The 12,105-nt window shown below is 38.9% G+C and overlaps 1 protein-coding gene across 3 annotated transcripts in view; it reads right to left on the bottom strand.

Annotated features, from left to right (window-relative positions):
* Positions 1-880: 880 nt before the first annotated feature.
* Positions 881-12,105, bottom strand: part of AGTR1 (angiotensin II receptor type 1) — a 59,565-nt gene continuing 48,340 nt past the window's right edge. For all 3 annotated transcript variants that reach the window (XM_054040758.1, XM_054040757.1, XM_054040756.1), the window contains exon 2: positions 881-10,772. In XM_054040758.1, the coding sequence (XP_053896733.1) occupies positions 9,644-10,723 (1,080 nt within the window). In that variant the 5' untranslated portion in view covers positions 10,724-10,772 and the 3' untranslated portion in view covers positions 881-9,643. The remainder of the gene's footprint in view (positions 10,773-12,105) is intronic.

The following is a 12,105-nucleotide window of genomic DNA, read 5'->3' as shown; positions in this document are numbered from 1 at the left end:
AAGGTCACAGAGGGGACAGCACACTTAAGCAGCCCAGAGCTGGCTGGCTGAGCTAGCTTGCTAAAAGCAGTGTAGTGTAGCTGTGGCATCATGTTAGCTGCCCAGCTGTGTGTGTCGGATCTCAGGTGGGATTGGAGTCGAGGCTAGCCTGAGTTGCTGCTCATGCTGCCATGGCTGCCTTGCTATTTTTAGTGAACTATCTCACTCAAAGCTAGCTCAGATATGCCTACCTGTGCAGCGATCATAGTGAGCCTACCAGAGTCAGCGGCTGAGCCGTTCAGAGCCCAGGTGTCTTGCCTCCTAGTTTGTACTGTCAAATAGTAGCCTCAGTAGGTTCACAAATATCCTGCTGACACTAAACACGTGCATTACACATTGTAGGCAAACAAAATTTGAACAAACCACCACCGGTTACAAACTGAAGATTAACTTGAACAAATGCTTAGTTTAAGTGCGACTAAGGTTGTTTTAATGTTTCTGACAGCTTAAAAAACCTGATGGGAAAACCTTTTATGAAAAACCATTACTATTTCTGAGAATAGTAGTATAATTACTACTGGATTTCTGTCAAAATGTTGATAGATTTTCAAACTAGTAATACATGACTATCAAAATATCTAATATCTATTTAATGATTGTGCAATAAACACATCCGCTGTTCAACTCTCATGTAAAGATTAAAAGAGTGAAACATGAGGGATAATAAATAAAACAGGTAATTGTCAAAGTTAGTGTAAATACCCAGAGAAACTACTCACTTATAAATATCAGATATACACCATTTCCATATGAAAGCACAGAGATGCTTTGTAATATCATACTGAACTGTGTATAATATGGGAAAATGCACACTATCTTTTCTGTATTTTTCTTGACATTCATACTAAAGTAATAATCTCAGCCAGCTTCTTGAAAAAGTTTCAAAATTAATATATTTTTATTATCTAAAATGTACACATAATAAAATTTGTTTTTACCATATCACTGAAGGGTACACTGTAGGTCATTTACAATCTTTCTTGGTGGTCATATGGTGTACACAGTGAGGGGATGGGGTGTGTTTAAACATTGTTGGCTTACCTGATTATTTTTCACAGTGAAAAATTACATTCTAAGTTATAATAATAAATATATAGACTCTTATTTCCAGCTTTGATTTGTTTTTTCTATGTATATATTTTATATATAGTAGGTGTATATCTTTTGTGCAATGAACTAAGGAATATGTGATCTCATGTTATTTATGCATAGCTAATACACATTGCAGTATATTCCCTTTCATAGGTATAGAATTATCTGTTGCAGTGGTCTTCAACCTTTTTTTTTGTTTGTTTGTTTTTTGTTTTCCATTTGTGGACCCCCAGAACAATTTCTGAAAACGGACAGAACAGAATTAAACTATAAATGTTGCACATGCTCAGCACGGCATTTGATGCAGCATGAGAAAGGGCGCTAAACTGTGGGCTTCTATGGTAATGACAACACTTCTGGGTTTTGACCTGTGGATGGGGATATTCAGGGCCAGCTCCAGGCACCAGCTTAACAAGCAGGTGTGTGGGGCGGCCAAGGGAGAGGGCGGCACCTGTGGCAATTCGGGGCGGCAGGTCCCTCACTCCCTCTAGAGCAAAGGACCTGCCGCTGAACTGCTGCTGCCGATCGCTTGGGGCGGCAGAAATGCTGGAGCCAGCCCTGGGAATATTCACATACTTTTGATTAATCAGAAAACCAGAATGCCTTTTCTGGGCTCTGAATTTTTTTATTTTCGTAGTCTTCTTTCATGGACCCTTAGACTGTGGTCTGGGGACCAGAAGGGGGTTCCCAAACTATGTTTGAAAATCACTGATCTATTGTTGTCTTTTCCCCTTAAGAACTCTTTTTTTTTTTTATGGAAGAGCTGCCAAACAGTCGCAACTAGCCACTAATAGATCTGGTCTAAATGTTCTGGCCCAAAGATTTATTTTATTGTATTTATTGTGTTTGAGTTTTATATTAAAAAGCCTGTTTTTATGAAAATTTTGGGGAAATTTTTTTTGTGCATGGGAAACTTTGTCCCCTCCTCCCCCGCAAGAAAACACCAAATTAAAACCTTTACAATATTCTGGTTTTCCCCTTTTTCAGTGGCAAAGGGAGAAAAAGGAGCAGAAGGACCAATTAATTGCTCCTTTTTTAAAACCTGTGGGACAAAAATGAGTTTGAAATTTTTGCACTTTTGCCACAAATAAATAATCTTTATTCAGCTGGCTTCTAGCTACTGCCAATATTCTCCCCCAGTTAGATTATAAGCTCCATGAGGCAGGGATTGTGTCTTCCCGTATGTTTGATTGCCTCCTATTAAAATGGGCCCTGATCCTGAGTGGAGCCTCTGGGCACTTCCACAATATGAATAATAATAGGGATAATTAAAGTACATCAAGACTAAGTAAGTTAAATAAAAATGTACAGGCCCAGATGTACTATAATACTCATCTGTTTTCTACAGTGTGGAAATCTCTACAAGGCTATGCCCGCGGGCTGAGCACTGCTAAGGATTTGCATGGTTTCTAGAGTTCAAAACATAGACAGGAGTGGTGCCATTTGATTTCAGCCTAGAAGTTCTGAGCACTGTGTTTGGGCTCAATACTGCATACTTTCTGCAAATAAACCCTCCCTGGAGTCTGGCGCCTGATCCAATTTACAATGAAGTCAGGTGGAGTCTTTGCATTTATTTCAAAGGGAATTGGATCAGACCCTCCCTGGAGCACAACGACCATAGTATAGTATTAATTATGAGAACTTCAGTATGATTGAGGAACAGAGCTAACATTTCGTCCAAACTGCCATTATATTTGCCACTTTCTCCAGTTTTCAGCTTTTCGTCATAACTCTAATACTTCTTAAGTACTTGTAATAAAATGGAAACGTTTTAACTGTCCCTCCCAAATGGCCAACATAACAGGAAAGCTGCCCCTGTGAAAAACATTATCTTTAAATGATGACCCAGGCATTAATGTTCATAATAAAGACAACAGAAGCAACTCTTATCCTATACAAGAATAATACAGTTACACAAGAAGGCCTTATGCAATTTAAAATTATTTCTAATAAAGCAACAAACAGTTAACATTCATCACTTTACAAATTATCTGCACAAAAACTCTGTAGAAAACATTCTACATTTAAATCTTGTTGCTTAGTTTTTCATACATCTATTTAAAGTTATAAGACATCACACTAGGCACTACAACTATCATATTTCTCACTGCTGCGCTGCTTTAAATTCATATGTTCTCCCCCCCACAATGATCTCAATGAGTGTATACACAGGGCTTGGACCTAAGGCGACAATCAATGGCAATGAGCCTGTCAACTCTTGCCATTGGGATTAGCAATGTGTTAGTTCAGCCTTGGTAGCGAGGTCGCTGGGGAAACGGACTTGATGATTGATAACTCAGCCTCGTCAGCTTGCACCCTCAGGTGTCATGGGGTTTTGGCCAAGCCCTTCAGCATGATGTAGAGGAACAGCGTTGAAGAGACCTTGGCCTTGCAGTGGGATAACAATAGCTTGATGAGAGTAGATAGATATTGTATATCTGGATCTGGTCATGCTGTTTTCAGAGAGATGCCTTTCAAAACTTTTTCTAGCTATTACTAACACAATGAACAGATTTTGTGTTTAGTGTTTTAACATCACATACTAAAAACAACTTTCTACAAACTCAAATGATGAAAATTTTCAATATAAGCAACCTCCCACTTTGTAGGGTTTTTTTCAGTGTTTCTGACATTTAGCCCTCTTTTCTTTGCAAAACTTATCTTGGGGAACATCAGCATGTACAAATTGTAATATACAGTATATTTTGACAGGAAGTCACATTAGATGAGAGAAGAATCATTACTGGAGCTACACAAGGAAAAGAGAAAAACCTGGGAATCACATACACAGCCACTGATGCTGCCAGAATTGCAAGTACATGATGACATGTATCAGGGGGTAGCCATGTTAGTCTGTATCCACAAGAACAACAAAGAATCCGGTGGCACCTTAAAGACTAACAGATATATTTGGGCATACACTTTCATGGGTAAAAAACCTCACTTCTTCAGATGCATGGAGTGAAAGTTACAGGGTACAGATGCAGGCATTATATAATGACACACGAAGAGAAGGGAGTTACCTCACAAGTGGAGAACCAGTGTTGACTGGGCCATTGCCTTGTGAGGTACTACCTTCTCTCCACTTGTGAGGTACTCCCAAGTAATGCCTGCATCTGTAACTTTCACTCCATGCATGTGAAGAAGTGGGTTTTTTACCCACAAAAGCTTATGCCCAGATAAATCTGTTAGTCTTTAAGGTGCCACCAGACTCCTTGTTGTTTAAGTACATGATGGGAATCTTAACAGAATGATAATTCTGGAAAATCAGAAAAGCCTTTTGGCATAATTCACTCCGCAGTACCTTGACGAACACTGTAAAACAAAAATCATTAAGATAATGGCCAAATTCATCCCTGATATAACTCTATTGTCTTCACTGGAATTTAGTCCAGTAAATGTGCACATATATGATGGAGCATAAGAACACAAAGTACAGGGTAGGAGGATGTTCAGAGTGAAACATGAGTCATATAAAGTACTATTACACAATAAATAGAAATAAATATAATGCACATCTCAGGTATACCATTGCTTAAACATGATTCTGCCAGCAGAAAGGAAATACAAAATATTCATTCAAACATGGCAACAGCATATATGTGTGAAGTGACAGGAGTGGGTGAAGTAATTCCTGTATTTAGGACTGTATACTGTCCTTGATTCACAGCTAGAGACTCCATTAATATCTGCAGGAGTTTCCCATACTAACCAAGGAAAGTATTGAGACAGATTCATAGTTGATAAAGTGCTTTGGCCCTTCTCAGGATGAAAGGTGATCTATAAATGCATCTATTTTAAAATAGTCACATTATAATGACCTCACCACACATTAAGCTGTGGGCACCTTTGGCTGGCTTGTTGGAAAAGGTGTGTGCCCCTGTAAGGGTTAGAGAGCCAGGGAATGACTTTGCTGCAGCTGAAGACCAGGTCAGCAAGGGGATGTTGATCCATCCCCCCAGATTTACCAGAAGAGTGGGGGACTATAAAGGTCCATGTTGGTGCAGGAAAAGCCCTCTTTTACGTGAACCAGATGGAGCAGCACCTACCTATGGTAGTAGTCAAATCCCAGGTTTTGTCAGGACTTACTGTGGGCATTGTGTTAGTTGCTCCTTTCTTGGGGTGCTGGGAAGAAATTTTTCCTTCACTGCCAGATTGGCCAAGGTGAAGTGGGGTTTTTCCACCTACCCCATAGTGGGTTTGAGGGGGCTTAGTTGGGGCAAACATGAAATGGGAGTTAGGCTATAATATCACAACTCTTTACATGGTTGGGTGGATGTCCATTACCAGTACTCCACAGGGAATGGATACAGTGATCAGATAAAGTAGATTGGTAAAAGATTTAAGAGAGCAGAAACAGGAAGTGTTTGGGGGCCCTCCTTTATAGCCACCCCCTAGCCATCATTTTGGTGAGATCCCAGCAGCCGGCTGGCTGGGGACCAGGATGGGTAAGGGGGCAGGCTGATGGAAGCGTCTGTATATAGTGAAATGATTATGGAATTACCTACACTGTACACTTTTATCTGCTGGGTACTCCAAGACATTTAAGAATAAAATTGTGGCCTAATTAAACCACATCCAGTGTCTCCTGTCCTTCTTCCAGCATACATGGACAATGTGTCCAGTATATTTATTAAACCGTGTATTTATTAAGCCCTTAGGAGTTTGTTCTCCTTAGCACAGTATAACTAACATTTATATTGAGGGCAAATTATACAGGCCTGATTAAAGGCCCACTGAAGTGAACGGGAGTCATCCGAAGTGTCTAAGGAGCCAAATCTTACTCTTTCCTTCTGACCATAGGCAAAGAGCTGAACTGCAGCAGTAGATTGTGGAGAGGCAGCTTTCTCCACAGAAGTGGAGAGGAGGAAATGGAGGTGTGGCCGGGGGACGTCTTCACTATGTGGATTCACTGGGCCAACTCCCCTTCCCCATATATTAGGGGCAGCTGCTGTCACTACAGCCAGTGGACTGTAGTAGTGGCTATGAAGGAGCTGTGCTAGTGCTCTGTCTCCCTCCTTACACATAGCGAGTTCAGGCAGATTTTGTGCAAGAGACCAAGACTTGGCCTGTGGAGAGCATTCCAGGGCAGGCTAGGAGGTATGAGGCATAAAAGCAAGAACACTCTTGTGTTGCTGCAACGGCCCATAGTACTAGCACCAGGGATGAGTCTGCTCTTAAATGTCAATTTGGTGGCTTTGCAGAGGGCCTGGGAACTGTACATACACCTCTACCTCGATATAACACTGTCCTCGGGAGCCAAAAAATCTTATCGCGTTATAGGTGAAACCGTGTTATATTGAACTTGCTTTGATCCACCGGAGTGCGCAGCCCGCCCCCGTCCCCCAGAGCACTGCTTTACCGCGTTATATCCGAATTCGTGTTATATTGGGTCACGTTATATCGAGGTAGAGGTGTACTGTCCTTCCCACTCTTCTGACTCTGTTTTAAAAGAGTTAGCAGTGCTGCCTCCACCCAGTGTCCCTGGAGGCTGCACACTTCGAAGCCTGGCCTTTTTTAGATTTCTTAATTTTAATCTGTAGTATTTGGGTAGTTTCTTATCCACCATCTGTTAATTTGGTTTTGCAAATCCTAGACTAGGAACCACCCACATTTAGCACCTATTCTCTTGCTCCCCTCCAATAAAAGCCATGACTAAATAATTATTTAGCAAAAGATTAATCCCCTACTCCCTCTAATTACCAATGTGGGGTTGGTTGTTCATTAAAAACACACCATGTGCACTACTTCTCTACCTCTCCCATAGTCACACATCCAAGTATACATCTCTCTTATTTGCCCCAGGATTTGTACAGGCTTAGAACCCCAAGCAGTAGTTTTCCTGCAATTGTTACTAAGCCACAAGCTTTCCTGAGGCCAAAGTGATCAAAACCACTGACCAATGTACCTCCCTGTTCATTTTCTGCTGCTAGACAATTGTTTTTCCCCCCAGATAATTTTAAAAATAACACTCACAAGCCTGTGAGGTGGTTAATCCTATGGAACTCATACCCCAGATGGGAAGATGAATTGGCTTGCAGATGCATGAGAAGACAGGGAGATCATCTCTCATCTTAAGCTGATATATGAGTATCCAACACACATAAATGGCCTGGTCCAGCAGATAGCATCCACAGCCAGCCAACCTGCAAATGGGAAGGATGGATGCTCTCTGGTAGATGAGGCCCTAAATATCAATGCGTGCATATATCTATCTATCTATCTATAGATAGATAGATATATCTATCAAAATCTAATACTCCTGCTTCAACTTATTGAGTATTTAATGCAATGCAACTACTTTGGATACTATTCAAAGTATAATGGACCAAATTTTGCCTTCGGGTACATATCTTCCATTGGTTTTAATTGAATATCATGTGCAAATCTGAGAGCAGATTTAGCCTAAATGTAAGTTATTAAATACATAAGTAGAAAGTTTATTTAGGTGATTATCATTTACATATATTTCATTGTCTAATTCTGAGCTATACTTTAATATTAAAATATAATAAATAATATAACAATAATGGTGCCTTTCATTTTCCACAGTGAAAATAAATCCTGGAATAATATTTCTCTGTGTATTAATATCTATATTCAGAAGTTAGGGATAATCCTACAACTCACAATCGGACTCAAAAACTAGTTAAATGTGTCATCTCTAATTTGTGAAAATACTGCATTTAGGATAATAATCTCACTGTTGTGTATTTGTTTATATCATTCATCTGAAATTATCAAGAACTTTTTCTTAAATTTTTATCTTTCTCTGCCAGACTATTTTGTAAACAGATGATTTGCTTTTGCAGAGATTAGACAATTTTAAATTAGAATTGAACAAAGTTTTCTGGAAAGTTATTAGGTGAATTAAAAAGGAGGTAAGAAAATGTTATAAGTTTAGGTTTCCTCAAAGAGGTGTCACTGTTCTCATTTAGAATTATAGAATCATAGAAATGTAGGGCTGGAAGGGACCTCAAGAGGACATTTAATCCATTTCCCGCACTGAGACAGGATTCAGTATACCTAGACTATCCCGGACAACTGTTTATCTAACCTGTTCTTAAAAATCTTCAGCATTCTGTAATCTCCTTAGGTAACCTGTTCCAGTGCTTAAATATCCTTTATAGTGAGAAAATTATTTTAAAAGTTAGAGGTTTATCGGCAAGAATCTGTCTGCAAATATTTTTTTTTTAACTGGGCCAGATTTTGCTCTCAGTTATTCAGACGTAAATAGGGGAATAATTCCATGACCTTCAGGATCAAATTCTGCTCATAATTACTTTGGTGTAAATATAGAAATTGAGAGCAAAATTTATTCGTACATTTTCATTTCTATGATTGAGAGCAGACTTTGACCCAATAAGTATTAGTACATTTTTGCTTTGTGGAGTTTTGAATGTCCAAAAATACTGAAGAAAATGGAACATTTTTAGGAGTTTGAGAAGTTCTGAGTGGATTGAATTAATGTGTTTATTTTTCATTTAGTGCTGTAATTATTCTATGAAAATAATTTTGGCTGATCCTTTAAAGTTTGCTAACGACCTCTATCACAGGATGTCCATATTTTGCTAATATGGGGCAGATTCTGATTCTCTTACTCACATAAAGTAAAATTTTATTCCATGAGTAATCCCACTGAAGTCAATAGGGGATATTCATGGTCCAGTGAAAGTAAGACTGGTTCATATATAAACTATGGCCATAAAAATACCAAACCTACATTTAACATAGTGATAAAAATGTGTGAGTACAAAGTAATGTTTCCTTGTATAGAATATAACTAATAGAAATATAGATTTATAAAAAAATATATTTAATAAATAAAACTGCAGTTTATTTCATATATTATATAAACTTTTGCCATGTTTAAAATGAATAATAATAGCAAAAATGTATGTGAACACAGTCTTGATCCTTAAATCTCAATCTGAGATGGGAGTGAGACCTGCATATGTAGAATATATATATTTTCACCAACTGGGTATATTATAAATGTAATGATACGCAATATTTGTATCAAGGAAAAATGGATATTTTTCATATTTCAGACATAGCTCTGTTCTCCACCATCCCCACCAAATATCATGTGAAAGAAAACAAACATTCTGTTTGACTCTGGCAACACTTTGCATAACAATTCCAAATGGTTAGCTTAGAATTGCTTATGTATGTTGAAAGTAAATTCTGCAGAGTTCATATAATTCACAAATGATCATGCCTTAATCTAAGTTCTGAGATCTTTCCAGGAGCATCATGTACGCTTCTTCCAAAGTTCTGAGCTCTGAGGAAGGATGCTAAATGACTTCCAACTGCCACCTTCTTGGGTTGCTTCAAATAAAAATAACAAACAGTCCTCTTGACAATATAAAAGGACACTGCTAAATCTTCCAAAGATGATTTCTAGTAGATGATTTAATGTCTTAGTAATGTGCAGTAAGCTGTGATGGTCAGGACTGTGGGTGAACTTTGATATGCAAGGTTGTTCTAGAAACATATAGCACAAAAGACATCACTCAATGTCAAAAGACCCAATAGTCTTTTTCATGGATAAACTTAAGTTTTCTGATGGTCGATAGGAAAGGGAGCTCATTTTTGTTGTTAGACTTGGACGTGCTCTGACATTTGGTGGAATGTATTTTAGTAGCTGCAGGAAATATTTTTTAAATTTTTTTCCAAAAAAACCATAAAGAAAGGGATTCAAGCAATTGTTGAAGTAAGCTATGCAGATGGTGAAGGGCATAGCTGTATCCACAACATCAACAATTTGGCAATCTGTTATGATACGTAGCTGGATTAATACATCCAGAAATGTAAACACTTGATGAGGAATCCAGGAAAAGAAGAAGAAAAGTACTATTGCCACAATCATCTTAAAAATGTCATCATTTCTGGTCTTGTTTTTCTGAATTTGGTAAGCCTTCTTCAGTGTCTTCCAGATTAAGGTGTAGCTTGTTAAAATGATCAAAAAGGGAATTAAAAAACCCAACATGTTCTTAGATAAACCTAGGCCAACAGGCAGTGTTGTATTATGGGTCTTGTACCGAAAAGCACAAATTGTCATATTCATATTCTCGACAAAAAATACATCACGGTGAATTAGGACAGGCAAACTAGCCAGTCCTGCTAGCAGCCAGATGCCGATGCAAGTTATTTTGGCAACAAGCATGGTGCGCCGAAGTCGGGACTTCATTGGATGTACTATAGCCAGGTAACGGTCAATGCTAAGACATGTGAGTAGAAACACACTGGCATACAGGTTGAAACTTACCACAGCTGATGCTATTTTACATAAACAGTTGCCAAAAGGCCAGTGGTATTCCATGGCTGTGTAGGCTGCCCACAGTGGCAATGTCATTAGGAAACACAAGTCAGCCAGGGCTAAATTCAACAGAAAGACACTAGCCACAGTCTTTAATTTCATGTAGAAGCAAATGACAATGACCACCAAGCTGTTCCCGAATATGCCTACAATAAAGATGATGCTGTAAACAGTTGGAACCATAATGTATATATAGGCATGCCTTCCTGAAACGGGGCAGTCAACATGGATTCTTTTAACAGTCCCTTCGGTAGATGAATTAAGGCTCATCTTGATCTCTTCAATTGCAGGTTGGTTTCAGGCACGATATAAACTTTATCTGGGTGAAAAAGAAAAAAGTCATAAGTGAGGTTTTTTGGGGGGCTTTTTTACAATTAAATTCAAGACTGTACCTTATGTAGCAATGATGAATCCAGTTCACTGAAGGAAATTTTAACTACACTTCTAAGGAAATGAGGACATGAGAAATTAATCTACTTTTCCTTAACTGAACATCTCCATCCGATTCAGATGAAGTCTGGGTTACAGGCCAAATCCTTAACAAGCCCTTATTCAGGCAAAATTCCTGTTGCAAACCGATGGGGAAACATTTTCCAGTTCTTTATATTTCTCTCAATGTGTGCTGTCTTCTCTTTGTATTAATGTATACCCTGGGCTATAAATGCCTATTTTATGTATTTAACACTACCAAAATCCTTAATTTTTTTAAACCTCATATCATTGTATTTATTCTATTTCATTTTACACTCCTCCGGCCATATCCTGCCATCATTCTTTATGAAATCAGAATTTCAGTACAGAAATGGATGTCGGGATAGGGCCTTTGGTTAGTTTCAGGTGGAAGCAAACATTCAGTGGTGCATTCTAGGAATACAAACTCACAGGTCTATTTTCCCCAGCGCCTTTGCACAAAACTCCCATTGATATCAACTGCCTCAGTCCTGTAGTTGTTTCTTGCCTGGAACACTTATTGACTTCAGTGGGAAATTCACACAGAGAATCTCTGTGTAATTGGACCTAGGTGGAAATAATGTGCATGGAACAGGTAGAATATAGCTGTTGCTGCATAGGACCAAATATGGAGTACGATAAAAGTTGTAATGATGTTTAAATTCCCTAACCAAGTTTGCTCTCTCATTGAGCCAATGACTTATCTCACCCAGCCCTGTTCTCTGATTTGGGATGAGAGATAAAGCCAGGTAATGAATTAAGGGCCTGATCAACTCCCATTGAAATCCACAGGAATCTTTCCATGGACTCCAGTGGGACCGGATTGAGCCTCTGCAATGCACTGCCCAATACCGAAGCAGTAACAAAAGAACAAACGCACCTATGGGAATCCTCAACACTGGCCCACAAACAGTATACATAATGTCAGTGCTGTTCTGGAAGGTAAAAACCACTCCACTGCACTGCCAATTATCTACAGGAATAAAATGTCTTCCCATCCCCAGAACTGGCAGTCAGCTGCTTCTCTAAGCAAACCAGCAGGTATGGTTTATATACCACACTCTTAAGTGGAGAACAGCAGGCTGAAACTGACAACTCTCAAACGGAAAAGTATTACTTATAAGTTGCCTTAATGCATACTCAAGAAATGGGGAAAAGAAAGAGGATGTGTAGCTGTGTTCCACATTTTTCTGTGGTACTGT

This window comes from Malaclemys terrapin, chromosome 9 (genome assembly GCF_027887155.1).
Source record: "Malaclemys terrapin pileata isolate rMalTer1 chromosome 9, rMalTer1.hap1, whole genome shotgun sequence".
Classification (NCBI taxonomy): domain Eukaryota; kingdom Metazoa; phylum Chordata; order Testudines; family Emydidae; genus Malaclemys; species Malaclemys terrapin.
This window is presented reverse-complemented; position numbering and strand designations above follow the sequence as displayed.